This window comes from Gavialis gangeticus, unplaced genomic scaffold (genome assembly GCF_001723915.1).
Source record: "Gavialis gangeticus isolate Ggan-Ray unplaced genomic scaffold, GavGan_comp1, whole genome shotgun sequence".
NCBI classification, from domain to species: domain Eukaryota; kingdom Metazoa; phylum Chordata; order Crocodylia; family Gavialidae; genus Gavialis; species Gavialis gangeticus.
Window position 1 is genome coordinate 31,518,893 of NW_017729030.1, and position 15,241 is coordinate 31,534,133.

General features: G+C 43.3%; 1 protein-coding gene across 1 annotated transcript in view; it reads right to left on the reverse strand.

Moving 5' to 3' along the window:
* The window catches only part of PGRMC2 (progesterone receptor membrane component 2), a 33,687-nt gene extending 18,830 nt beyond the window's left edge, over positions 1–14,857 (reverse strand). Inside the window, exon 1 of the mRNA XM_019522087.1 lies at positions 14,476–14,857. Within this exon, the coding sequence (XP_019377632.1) occupies positions 14,476–14,842 (367 nt within the window). The 5' untranslated portion in view covers positions 14,843–14,857. The remainder of the gene's footprint in view (positions 1–14,475) is intronic.
* Between the last annotated feature and the right edge of the window lie 384 nt (positions 14,858–15,241).

Below are 15,241 nucleotides of genomic sequence, written 5' to 3' on the forward strand. Positions count from 1 at the left end.
TGGGAGATGAATGCAAGTCACCCTCTTGCTAGTCAAACATCCAGCCACTATATAATAAACAGATGCACATGCGCATGCACACACATACTTCACTGAAGATCATGAACTTTAGTGGAGAAGGCACTATAGTAGTCTTGCTTTTTAATGATGACTATATAGCTATGCACAGACAGCAGCAGCAGCATTTACAAAGCCAAAAAAGAAAATTTTGCTTTATTGTACAAGAGGAAGTCAAGAGGGGCTTTAATAGACTTCAGTAAAACATAAATCTCAAGCAGATGCATGCAGCATTCCGCAATGTTAAATCACTTTATTTCAAGTAACACATTTTCATTTTCAGCAATGTAAACATAAAATGTTTCAAGTAACTGCAATTGCCTGGTGAGTTAAGAACAGAGATTAATATTTTGCAGGCTTCCTAAAAACAGCAATGGAAGTATGCAGAATCCTCTCTGAGTCAATTGCTAATGGCCTTTATCCTATTCTTGCAGCAATTACAATTACTGCCATTTCAGCTTTATTTCTGAGCTAATTCTTTCTGGGAAAGAACAGACAATAACTTAGAGCACTGGTTCTCAACCAGGGTTCTGCGAGGCCTCCTCAGGGATGCAGGTAGAACTGCTCATGTGCTTCTCCTGTATTAGGACTCTTGTCAGCTTAAAGCAGGCAGCAAATTTGCCTCAAACTGTTCAGTGCTTCTTGGCCCAAGGCCTGCTATGCTCCTCCCCAAAACAGGTAAAGGTGGATCTCTCACGAACTTCTATTTTTGGAAGGAGTGTAGATGGTGCTGGACCAAATAAAAGTATGCAGCAAGAGGCAGCTCCTGCCTGCTTCAGTCTGATTCAAGAACCCAAATGCAAAAGGAGAATGCACATGTGCCACAAACCTTCCTGGGCTGGCTGTGCAGCAGGCACACAGGGCAGTTCCATCTGGAGGCAGCAGAACCTGGCCGAGAAGCAGCGGATAAGCTGAGACAGCACCCGCGATGAACCAGGGGTGCTGCCACATTCAAAAAGTGGAAGTGGGGCCCTGACCCTGAAAGAGTTGAGAACCACTGACAGGTATAATAGGAAGAGCAGAGGGACACTGGTTTTGCTGCTACAACTTAGGCACTAATTCCTTTAAACAAGATCCTCTTGAGATAGATATACCAAACTCCAATAATACCTAATTATCGTTAAAATTAACTAGGCCCTGAAATTCTGAATTAAGAGTATAGAAAAATGTAAACCAACAGTCTAATCCCAAACCATGTAAGAACTTCCTATACTAAAAACAATTAAGAACCAATGTGAACAGTAATTTACTCCCAATGCTTCTCTCCTGAGGGGCTTAAAACAATGTTCCCTGTCCAGAGGAAATGTTTCTATAAAATACTATTAGCTACTTAATTAACTGGGCTTCAAATTAAAAGTCAGTATTTTTAAATGAGAATATGTAGACTGACATATGCCTAAATCTTCTCAGGAAAGATTTAGCTCTGTCTTTATTTACAGTGCGTAATTCTTATTAAGATTTTACAATTTAAGAACTTATATTTTAAGGAGTTAGTTCTTGGGATTAAAGGTTGCATTTTTCCTGCTTTAGTTCCACATTTAAATATCCTATTATACTGCATAGCATTTTAGTTAAAATTCAACTATAAGATGTCTATTAAAATGAAACAATGGTCTGTTTGTCAACAAACTGATTAAAACAAAAGATTAAATTGAATTATTTACTTTTAGCCAAGTACTTTCGTTAATGGAAGGGCACTAGCTGATTACCAAAAGTTAATGTCAGTGGGCACATCTACACATGCCATTAAGGGGCAACAATAAACTGTGAAGCTTTTTGCTTCACAGTTTAGTACTCCCGGGAAACTCCTGGACACATGTCTGCACGTGTGTCCAGACTGAAGGACACTGAACTGGGTCCCAGCATCCCCAGTTGGCAGGGAATCCAGGAGGGTCAGCCTGCCAGTAGCACAAGTACTAACCTGCTGCAGAGTTTGTTAGTTTCTAGTTTCATGTACCCTAAAACGGGCATACATGTGTAAACACAGATTTACTGCAGTTATTTAGTCAACTGCACAGTAAACTTCTCTTATAGATGCACCCAGTCTATCCCAGTGGTTCTCAACCTCCCTAGACTCAAAGCATGCCTCCATAACTTTTCTGAATTTAGCAGCACGCTTTGCACATTCACCAGCACCCTTTTCCTCTTGGAAGGGAGACTTGTCCTCCATCTTCTGGGAAGCATGGTCCAGGTACAACACTTAATACATCTTAATACATGCTGCACTGCATCCCAGTCTGGTCCCTCACAGCATCTCCCAGAAACAGATGCGGTTTCAGCTGGCAGTGGCAGTGGAGAAAAACTCTTTAAAGGATCTCATGGCACTCCAGTTGAGAACCACTGGTATCTACACCAGGGGTAGGCAGCCTCTAGCATGCTTGGCACACATTTCTTGGGGCAGGCAGCAGGGAAGAGGTAGGGGCTGTACTGCCACAGCAAGGATGGGCCCCCCTAGTGGTTCCCCTAGTATCCACTCCTGGCACTCCAGCATCTTGCAAGTTGAGGTTGTGGGTGTTTTTGGCACACTGCCCAAAGAAGTTGCTGACCCCTGTACTATATTCTATGCCTTCAGAGTTTGTTCACTTTACTGTCACCACTTTTCATAAGCTGCAAATTTAAGTTTGCAAAATGATAATTACTGTTGTGTAATGAGATATATCAATTGTTCTTTTTTCTAACATTTAGTCATTTGTTCTATTAATGTTGTCAGAGACCTATTTAAAACTCTGTGTGTGTGTGTGTGTGTGTGTGTGTGTGTGTGTGTGTGTGTGTGTGTGTGTATATCAAATACACACACACACACACACGGTGTTTATAAAGTCTTTGTGCAACTTTAAACTTTAATAACTTTGGATATACATACGATAGAAGCAAACTGTAAACGGAGATTGAAAGCATAATTAAGTTTTTTAGCATAGTGTAAGCTAGGCATATGGTAAGGATCACAAATGCAATTCATGACATCACTCACTAGCAACTGGAAAATGTTTCTGATGAACTAAGAAATCAGATTGAATGATGTACTACAAAAGATGGTGGCTATGTTGAAGTCTATAAATTTGAGCTGTATTGTATTAAAACTTAATGAATTCTGCTTTCAATCACCATTTACAGTTTGCTTCTATCATGTATACATCCAAAGTTATTAAAGTTTAAAATTGCACAAGGATTTTATAAAACAACCTGTACTATACCAGGGGTACTCTTCTCCTTAATGTAGAAGTTTTACTGCAGTTTACAAAATAATGTCCAAATCACTAGAAAGACTGCTTTGAGAGATACCGTGTTCAGCCTTATGATATGGCTTCTACAGCAGAAGTAAGGAATTATTGGTACCAAAGGTCCACTTCAGAAGTTTTGGTGACCTGTCGCAGGCCAGGTCAGCACCCTTTCCCCATGTCTCTGCAATAGCTCACCAAAACTCCCTAGGGGCCCCCCAGAGCCTAGATAACTCATGGCCCCTGCACTCCTCGTCCACCAGGAGGGAGAACCTTACTTGCCTGAGCTTCAACTCGCCGGGTGTGTGAATAGCCACAGGGTTAGAGCTGCACACAGATGGCCTCAGCAAGCAGAAACCTGGCCAGGAGTTCAGCACTGGGGTTCTGGGGTCAGAAGTGAGGGGCACTAGGTTAGAACTGGCCTCTGACGTTTACAAATGGGTCCTGGTACCACTAAGGTTGAGAACCACTGCACTAATACATTCTTTGGATCCCCAAACTACAATTAATTATTTGTAACTTCAATGAAATACTTTAAATGATTTTTTCCAAGTATTTCTGCCTATTTAGAACACAGAAGGATGTCCTAGACAACTTCCATATAACTGATATGAATTACTAATTTATATCAGTGCTGCACAACTCAAACTCTATGCAGGGCCAATTGCAAAGTTACCTTTCCAACTGAGAGCCATCACTAATGTGATCCACTCTGACCAGATGGATGTAGTAGCAATAACCAGACCACAAATGCATGCATAGCAACAAAATGCTGTGCAGCACGCTTGAAAAACTAATTGTTTTGCTTCTCAAATCCTTTTTCATTTTATAAAGTGTTTCAAAAAGAATGATGGCAGGTTACCAGGCTTGCCCTGGCCAACTTTATGCATACCATGATTTAAGTTTACATTTATGTTGAATGTGTTTTATGCAAGTACAAGTTGTACAACTGTACTTGACAGAATGGCATTTATAAATAAGACCTAGAGCTCATCCTTTGGAGAGAAAGATACAAGTTAAGAATTCAGCATTAAATTCTGTCAGGTTAAATTTTCACAAAAGATGTACATTTTGGAAGTTCTATTTAAATTAAAAAACCCAGCCTTTTACAGCTCTATCAGATCATACATGTTTTAGCATTTAAGGTAGGTACTGTATATCACCTAAAATAGAATTAGTCTCAGATAAGACTAGGCTTTTGACATGAGGTGATAAAGCATCTTAACGATATGCTGACAAGTCCAAAGGAAGATAATCATCTTAAAAACAAGACACAGTATCACTAGTAGATATAGGATTACCTACATTTCTTTTCATCAAGAGCTGACTTTACAAGCACACAAAAAAGGAGCAAAAGGAGGATAGCCAAATAAGTTTTGCTGGCAGTTTTGCCTTTGTATCAAGGCAGTAACTTGTTTTTCATTCCAAATCAGACAGAGAACCACTCTATCCCTATAAAGTTGTCCCCAAGAAGTTCACCATTTACATCCTCCAAGATAAAGGATTTTTGAGAGGGAACCTGAAAGCAGAAACTGATCTTTAATGTATAATGTCAAAATTATGAATGGGAAAAAGCATTATTTTAAGCGTATTACTCCAGATTTACTCCAGTGTAAAAATCTGGCTGAATGGGTTTAATATTATTTAGTACTCACTTTTGTCAAGTCACAATTCAAATTACATTCTAACTCCAAAAACACAAAACTTTTGATATGGCTGAGCAAAATATTATTTCTTCAATGATGTGAAGCTTTCATGTTAGAACCTTTATCCTTATGAAAAGTTTAACAATTAGATGGTTCTTCAAAAACTTCCACAAAAATGACACAAACAGTTTCTCTTAATTGTGCTATCCCATGCCATCTGCACTCATCTGCTCCTTCCTCAGTAACTTCTTGCTGACAAAAAACCTATTCCTCCATTATCAGATTATATTTACCTGCATTTTGACCTAGACTCTTCTGGTTTGAATGGCCAACTAGGAAGGAAAACTAAGCACCTGTCCCCAGGAACTTACTTGTACCTTCAAAAAGCTGAGTCCCAAAAAAAGAAAAAGCATCTCTTATATGGACTTGCAAGTGCTGAGACAACAAGAAACATTTCATTTGCAAGGTACTGGGATAAACGGGCAAGTAATTGCCTCCAGTTTGTCCACAACCCCAAAACTTTCTTCATAAGATAATGTTGCTCTTATACACACAGTGCTTCTGATGAATTATATGTTCTTCCTGCAAACTTAACCCCCATTACACATATGTAGGGCAAACTCTGAAAATGCTGTTCAGAAAATAACTTTATAACAAAAATTAACTCAAAACTGCTTGAATCACACAGAGTACTCAGTCCAAAGAGCTAGCTGCTAGGGCTATTTCTATAAAGGTTAGTAATTATTCACTGCATATATTTCAACATTAGTACCAGGAGACCTTAAAGCTAAAGTTCTTGATGGTTTTTTCAGGGCAAGCTGACTGCAGAGAAATCACTGCTTGTTTTCATGGGGGGGGCGGGGAAAAGGGGAAGAATAAAGACACAGACCAAGCCCACGGAGTCCCCTCCAGGAAATCACCAAAGGGAGTTTAGGAATGGAAATAAACTCTGAGAAGAAGGGGAATAACAGAGAGAAAGAAGGGAAAATGGCACAAAATGGCACAGAAAAGGAAACATTAGGTGATAAGAAAAATAAAATAAATGAAGTACCCATGGTTGTATGTTTGAACTATTCATTGTACTACTTGGAACATGACACAGCAGGCTGTTTTTCATCGCTGTGGGAAAAGTTTGGCAAGTAATTAAGGCCCTATTTTAAAATATTAAAGACACAGACCGATTTGAAAGAGTCAGGCTTTCTCTACGTTTCTTGAACCATAACCATCCAATAGGAAGGGACTTGGCTTCTTGGTCATGGAAGCAACATGGATGGAGGCCAAACTTGAAGTGCCAAGAGCGACCATGGAAACTTCAGCAGGCATTGGCTTTGGCTACAGCGGAGAGTGGGCACAGACTTAAGTTTTTACATACAATGGAACAAATATAGTTTTTACATACAATGGAACAAGTGAATGAACACCCTGGACCCAAGTATACAGAGAGAAACTTAAGTACCAAGTGCTGCAGCCACCCCCCAACCAACCAGAGGCAGGGGCTGCCTGGAGAACAAACATGGGGTGGAAGCAGTAGCTTGTTTGAACAGTAGTCAGAGGTAACTGGTTTGGCATGTCTTTTAACAATTAAAAAAAAAAACCCTTGAAAGTTAGCAAGTGCCCTTAAGAGATTAGCAATATGAGGTGCTATTAATCTTTAAGATCATGCTTTCCTGTTCTATGAAACCTCTTTCCTCCTCGGTGGAGATTTCCGTATAACAAATGCAAGAATGAAAACTACAACCCACGAGATGCACAAACCCCACAAAAAAGTGTTTACTACTCCTTGGACTACCCAATTATATGGTAAAGCTTTGTAAATGTTATTTAAAATAAAGACTAACTTAACCATATACATGTCAAAAGTCTTCTATGGACCCAGCTTTTTGTCTTGAGCAGGATGCCATCATAACCTGAAGTCAAAGATAAAGTACATGCACGTGCCCTGGAGAAATCTGTAGCAAGGTCAGATAATTAAATGCTTACATCAATGCTCTTCTGCACCGAAGCCATGTATGAAAGGTTTCTACAGCACGGGGAGATTTCAGTTCTAGTGGAAGCTTTGGTACTAACTTACTTTGAAAGCGTACTATGTGATCTGCACTTAACTGTGGCTATATTGATCAGGCTTACCCATGTTTGGGAAGTGTTGTCAGCACATAAGACAAAAAAAGAAGGAAAAAAAAAAATCATTAAAAAAAAAAAAAAGGTTAATTCTGCAACCCTGACATGTTTTTGGGCCAAAGTTACCAGATGAACACTTTCAGAATCAGCAGTTGCATTTTAAAATGTTAAGTCAAGCCAAATAAAGGACAAACGGTATTTGCTCATTGCTAAATGGAAGCAGAGAAGGCAGTGTGTTCAATAAATATCTGTATTCCTTATTTGAGGAAAAGCCAGAGATGTAGTCTTCTGATGTGGTAAGGAGGTTATTTAAGCTTTTAGTTAAATATTATAACAATCTGGGCACAAAACAAATAATGCATGTTTTAACAGAATTGCAAATTTCTGTTTTGCAAAGTATGCACAATACTTACAAGATGGGGGACTACCCTGAGACACTGAGGCAGAGAAAGACTTAAAAATCATTGGATATAGAGAACTGAACATGAACTTCCAACATGACATTGTGGCCAAGACAGCGAATACGATATGCACACAGAGGCAGTACATGAAGGCATAGTTAGCTTGCAGTATCACTGTATTTGATACAGGTGCCTCTATGCATCCAGTTCTACCAGAAAGTTAAAGATGGATATTGGTAAATCAGAAAGCATTTAGAGAAAATGCAATGAATTTGATTAAAGAACTGAAAAGGCTCAACCTAAGCTCAAAGAATGTTAAAGAATAACTTGATCAGGCTGCAAGCACCTGCCACGGAGAAAGAAATGTAATAGTTTTGCAATATAGAGAGTTGGTGACCCGATGACTGGAAGCTGAAGTGTGACCAATTCAGATTAGAAACGTGGCACTTTAAAAAAAAATACTAAGAGTGCTTAACTCTTAAATTGCGAAGGATCCTTCAGGTCAATAATGGATGTTTCATTAAAAGACTGGCTCTTGTTCAAATAGGAATTAATTCAAAAGATGTAGGACAGGGGTGTCAAAAAGATGCAGCCTGTGGAGCCCCATCATCTGGCCCCCAGTTGCTCCCCTGAGTCTCAGATGACCCACAGGCTGCATAGCATGCACTGGACTGGCCACACGCACAGGGCCCAGGATGTGCACTGCATGGAACACCCACCCCAGGAGCTAAGCAGCCCCTTGCTCCCTGCTCCAGGATTAGCAGTGTGCACAGCACATATCCTGGAGCACATACTATGTGCACTGCATCTGGCACACAGGGAGAAGGGGAGGATCTGTGGGCCTGATTGGGATTGGCAGGGCCAGGTGAGTTTGACACCCCCCCCCCGGGATTGTGGCCTAAGGAAGGAACACTTTTGCACTAGAAATGCAGAGCAAAACAATTAGGTGTGCACCGATAAAGATTCTCTTGGCCAATACCAACAGCCTATTATTAACTAGCCACATTGCCCGATACTGATCTGATAGCCAATTTACAAGAATGCATCCCAGCAGCTTGGAGAGAAGCCTCCTGCCAGTAAGTATATGGGCGCATGGGGGAGTGAAGGGGTGTGGGGAGGGGGGCAAATAGAGACACTCACAGTGAGGGAAGAAGTGGGTTATGGGCAGGGGCAGGAGCTGCCCAGCCAGGACAGTAAATGCAACCCCAGAGTGGGGTGCGGGACAGAGCCATGGACAGCTTTTCCAGGGGGCACAGGGAGCAGCTCCCTTCTGCTGCATGTACCCTGGGAGAAGTATGGGGGTCACACACCCCACCCAGATGTGTGCATGGGGAAAAGGGCAGGCTGTTGTGGGCTTGTGGCCAGGGGCTATGCCAGCCTCTTCCCAGTGCAGGTATGGGGGGGCTTGGCTGTGGTTGCACTTAGGAGAGATGGCGGTGGGCTCAGCGGTAGTGGTATGGTGGGGGGTTTGGGGAAACAGGGCTACTCCAAAATTCCCTGTAGCCCCTCCCCTACCAGGGCCACCACCACCCCTGGCACCAAGCAGACAGTGGGGCAGCCTGCATCTGCCCTTGCCCCACACACAAATAAAGTAGGGTACATGCCCCCCATGACTCCATGGATGTGTACAGCGGTATGCCCCCCCCCGATAAGCCACCCACAGCTTTGCCCTCTACCCCACTCTGAGGTCGCATTCACCACATTGGCACTGCATTCCTAGCCGCATGCATGCTGTGGCTGTGCACACGCACACATTTATTGGTGACATTACTGGCCAAAAAAAGCTGATTGCCAATGTTAATTTTCTAGTTATCGGTGCCAAACCAATAGGCAACCAATACGTCAGTGCGCCTCTAAAATAAATAAAAGACACTTTGCTCTCTAAGACACTAGGAAAATACTGCAAGACAACTATATTATTCAACATCAGACTTGTACTATATAGGTAGTTAAATGTTGTGGGGTAATACCACTGATTCCTCCTAAACTGAAAGGTTGCTAAACATCTATATCTCAACACAGGGTTAATGACAAATGGCTTTGTAGTGCCATTAGTATTGGCTGCTAAAACCCAATACCTTCTATGCTTCTTAGGTCTGAGGGGGAAAAAAATAGCCTGTGTCAATTATAATCTCACTGGAAAGCTATACACTTTCCATTATGAAGTTTTCATCTACCACACATACAAACAAGATCAGAATTTCTTGGCATATTGATCTACTCTGAGTCAGATATTTTTAAATATATCTTTTAAAAAATATTTTAAAACACAAGACCTATAGAAGAATGTTTTGCATTCTTAAGTTTCTCTACATTTATCTGAACAGTACAACCAGTCCAATAAAAGATATTACCCCAAAAAATCCTTGTACCATCATGGCTACAACACATCACTCTAATGCTCAGATCACCAACGTATTTGAAGAAAACAGGATGATACTTCTGCACAAGGAAGTCTTGAAGACATTGATACGGCTCATTTTGATGTGCCTAAATGGAAGAAAGGCATGGAAAGGTCTTAAGATGTGGATCCAGGATCATCAATAGAATGAGGCTTCCCTCTAAAACCACAGGCCTTGATTTAGACTAGTAGTTCTCAACCTTTTCAGATCCATGGCACCTGTCCACAGTGTTTCCTCTAAGCTATGTGGCATGTGCGGCTGCACAGGTGTGCTCATGCCATGCTGCCAGGCGCGCCTGCGCATACCACACAGCTTAGAGGGAACGCTGCCCATCCACTATTTTTTTTTTAAAGAGTGGTGGCATCTCTAGATGAGAGGCACTGTTAGTGCTGGCACCAACTTACCTCAGTGCTTCTCAACTAGGTGCTGCTGCCTCCAGATAAAATTGCCCCATGCCTACCTGCACTGCCATCCCAGGAAGGGCTCTGGTGTATGCACATGTTCCTCCTATGCTAAAGTTTATTTGATCAACCTAAAGCAGGTAGGATCTGCCTTTTGCTGTGGTGTCCTTCCTGGTTTGGCTCCTCTCAGAAACAAAGATGCACAGGAAGTTTTGTGCTCAGTGCAGCAGAAATGTGCATGGGACAGTTTTATCTGGCTGTCATTATGGCGGCAGAGCATGCATCCCAGCACACTTGAGAGGGATTTGCAGCACCCTGGTTGAGAACCACTGATTTAGACTGTTGTTCTAGCAATCCGATTCATTGTGCCAAGCCAGCTAACAAAAGAAGGACAAAATAATCAGAGAAACAGCACTATTCTAATCAAAAACTATGTTCATGAGCAAAAAAGGCAGATGATACCATATGATGTTTCAGAAAGGAACAGCTTTGCGGACCAAGTCTGAAAAAGATCTAGAAGGAAATTAAACAAACAGATGGTCTGTGTATGAGACAACTATTAAAATATCTTGAGAAACAAGAAGTTCCAGATCAAATCTGAACTGAATTCAAATCACAAATCCAACTGTTGACTGGTGTTACTGCCAGATTCTTGCATAATTTTAGTGGATCTATGGAGTCAAAAGCTCACTTTTGATCTATGAAGGCTACACATAAATGATTTTATCTTTTCACATATTTTGATGCCAAATAATGCAAGACAAGCAGTCATTCATACAAAAACAGCCTTTTCTAAAACCAGCCTGCTCTTCTCCCATAACACTATTTTTTGAGATTCATGTTTGTAGCTGAAAGAGTCTCCCCCAAATTTTATGGCTGGAATACACATAAAACCAATGGGAAGATATACCACAGGTGCGCTCTCATCACTGTTTTTAAAGGTTAGGACTTTTATTTTCATTCTAATGTGAATCTAACTGATACAGAATCTTTAGATGCTGTCACAACCTGAACTGTAAAGTAACCATGACTATATTAAAATGAAAATGTACAGAAACCTAACTCCTATTTACTATTCATTGAAGCGCTTGCATGCATTTAAAAATGCTAGATAATAGAAATCTACCACCTAATTTCATTGAACATATTTATGTGATTGAATGTGAAAATAAAACATTAAATAAAAAACATTTATTACAATCTTCCCCTCTTCCCCCAATTACCAGGATTTCCTATCCCAGGAAATCATTATAAGCATATCAGAAAGACACTGACACCACTATGTACTAATGTAAAAACTGCCCAGGACTAGCAGCAATTAAACCCATAGGTGCTTCATAAATATGGTCAAACTGAATTGTTGTGAGTAATATTTTACCTGACTGTAACTAATTATACATTTTGACCATTTTGGGCACAACTTACAGCTTGCTTGCTAACTTTTATCATCCTCCTCAGCAAACAGCTTAGTTTTCATAAGTACTACACATAGAACTGGAACAAAGTCTATTCAATCAAAGGCCACTGATAATGTAAACTTGTACAACCTTCAAACCATTTCCACCAACAGATGATCTCCTTCCCACCACAATTCTGCTCTCAAATAATTCAGCAAAAGACTCAGTCCATTATAAATGGACACCACTTTTTCATATTAGATAACCTGCTAAAATGTTAACCTGTTACCCTTTCCCTCCAGTTTGAAAATCCAACCTATGAGAGGGTCCAGAGGAGGGCCACCCGCATGATCCGGGGACAACAGGGCAGACCCTACAGTGAGAGACTGCAGGACCTGAACCTATTCAGCCTCCATAACAGAAGGCTGAGGGGGGGCCTGGTGACAGTCTATAGACTCACTAGGGGGGACCAGAAGGGTTTGGGGGAGACGCTGTTTCCCCTAGCGCCCGCTGGCATAACAAGAAGCAATGGGCACAAGTTGATGGAGAGGAGGTATAGATTGGACATCCGCAAGAACTACTTCACAGTTAGGGCGGCTAGGAGCTGGAACCAACTTCCAAGGGAAGTGGTGCTGGCCCCTACCCTGGGGGTCTTTAAGAAGAGGCTGGATGCCTACCTGGCTGGACTCATTTGAGTCCTTTCTCTTTTTGGGGTTTTTTGTTGTTCTCCCGCCCTGGCGGGGGGTCGGGCTAGAAGATCTACTAGGTCCCTTCCGACCCTTAATCTATGAATCTATGAATCTATGAAAAGTGGACCACTGTTTAGGCCTCCTGAACTGGTAGAGATTTGACAACTAGACAGATGTTTTCAGCATCAATACACAGCATGTGAAACAGTCTGACTCTCAGAATAAGACAGACCTCTGCTATAAGTACTGAGGATTATTTTTGTCTACAAAAGGACCTAAATCCAGTGTGTGTGCACACACATGCCTAATACCACTTATAATAAGAACAGAACAGAACAGACTCATTTAGCAACAACAGACCGAACTGAGAGCTTTTACTGCCCAATAAGAGAAGGTATGACCAAGCAGTATAGGCCTGAAGTGCAGATATTACAGTGCCCTGTAGTAGGAATGTTTTAAAGCACTCCTCATGTTTAGTTATGTCAGTTCCTGTAGATGATAGGAAGCAACATTTATAGTATAGATCTAGATTACTACTAATGAAGAACCACACAATGAAACTGACTAACAAGCAAGAATATTAAGGCCAAGAACATTAGAAGAGAAAATCAGATTTGTTCAAAAGGTTAAACAAGAGAGAGAGAGAAATGAGATTTTTTTTAAAATATACCATTAACCTACTACTTAAAAAAGCCCTCACATCTGATTGTGTCATGTTTTTCCAAAACACTATTGTTTAAAACCAAGAAAATTACACCTCACAGGCAATCTTTGCACCCAAGAGATATGGTTAAATTTAAAACACTTGGAAGCCTTATTAATACTAAGGCTTTATCCAGGGGTTGAAGTTTGTGGGCTCAGGAATAAATAAGTCATTTGCACTGTAAGTGATGTCCGGATTCCGTCCCCCCCACAATTGTAACGTTAGGATGAAGTCACTAAGCCAGTGCTGATTCAGGCTTCGACCCAGTTGTATGGAATCATGGGAAGAAACTAAATTATGCTGCAAATGAAGTCAGAGGAAAAAGTCTGTGGGCTTTGGCTCCCTGCAGGATTCACAGATTGTATGGGGCTGGAAGGGACCTTGGAAGATCACCAGGTCCAGCCCCCTGCACCAAGCAGGAAAGACAACTGGGGTGAGGTGACCCCAGCAAGGTGCCTGTCCAGTCTCCTCTTGAAGATTTCCAAGGTAGGCAACTGCACCACCTCTGGAAGAAGCTTAGTCCACAGTCTGGACACCCTAGTTGTGAAGTAGTTTTTCCTAATGTTGAGCCTGAAACAGTCTTCCTGGAGTTTGTGACCATTACTCCTGGTTTTCCCCAAGGGTGCCCTGGTGAACAGTTGTTCACCGAGCCCTTGATGTATGCCTCCGATGTAGTGGTAAGCTGCTACCAAGTCCCCTCTCAGTCTTCTTTTTTTCAGGCTGAGGAGTCCCAGGTCCCTCAGCCTTTCCTTTGGTTTGCCTTGCAAGTCTCTGATCATAAAAGAGGGTAGATGTGCACCTTGGAGATTAACTAAAGCATATGCACGCAGACACACAAGTTTTTGTTTACTGATGACGCGAGCTTCTTCAGCCCAGGAAAGCTTTTACTATACACGTAATAGTGTGTGCGTGTATACACACACAGAGAAGAGAGAGAGATCTACATATATACACAGCACAAGCTTTTGTGAATTTTGAAGTGAGTTTTAGCTCAGGAAAGCTTGTGGTATACACATAGTATAGTGTATGGGCACGTGTGTGTGGGTGTATGCGCACACGCACACACACACCGAGAGAGAAAGGTAACTATACATATACCTAGAGACACGCTTTTGTGGATTGAAAGGAGCTTCAGCTCAAAAAGCTAAAGCTATCTACTATATATGTATATGGACAATGTGTGTGCACACATATATGTACACCCCCGCCCACTGTATGCATGTACATTTGCACAAGTTTGCCTGAGCTGAAGCTCATTGAATCAGTTCACAAAAGCTTGTGCTGTGCGTACAGACATGCGGAAGTATTTACATATCTAGCAAGACAGGCGCATGCACGTGTACACACACACTGTGGGTCGCCTGTGAGGTGCGGCTCTCCCCTACCCCGACCCTCCGGGGCCCGGCGCGCAGCCGCGGGGGGCGGGGCGGGCGAGGCGCTCACCGGGCCCGTAGAACTTGCTGCCGTTGGTGACGTCGAAGACCTTGCCGTTAACGGCCAGCAGGATGTGCGGCTTGCGGGCGCCGTCGAACTCGCGCAGCTGCTCCAGCGTGAAGTCCCGGCGCTTCATACGGGGCAGGGCGGCGGCCTGGTTCTGCTGCGCCGCGGCCCCCGGCCCGCTCCGCCGGCCCCAGCGCACGTAGAGCCCGTAGGCCGCCAGCAGCGCCAGCGCCAGCAGCCCCAAGCTCAGCAGCATCTCCCCGCCGGCCACCCCCCCTTCCCCCGCCGCCACCGTCTCCTCCTCCACGCCCGCCACCCCCAGCCCGTCGCTCCCCTCAGTCCTCAGCTGCCCATCCCCATCGTCCGCCATCACTGCCAGGCCAGCGCCTGCTCGCCCGCCGGCTCCGCCCAAAACAGGGCGGGAGGGGGAAAGGGAGATGGCGCCAAGGGGCGAGGCTCATGCTCCCCCCCCCCCCCCCCCTCCGCTCGCTCCCATTGGCCACCGGGGGTATACGTCACCGCCGCGGGCTCGCGCCCCGCGCGCCAATCAGACGCGCCTAGCACCGCAACCGCCCCGGTGCGCGCTCACCAGCGAAGAGGGCGCGCGTGCGCAGTGCGGAGCAAGCGGAGGGTGGGGTGCCAAGGGGGGGTAACAAAGGGGTTGTCCCCGCGCTGGGATTCTCGCAGGCGACCCTCTGCCCCCGGTCTGGATGCAGTGGGATGGGGCGTGGGAGCCCGGCTGCGGGTAGGGCACCTAGGCACCACACAG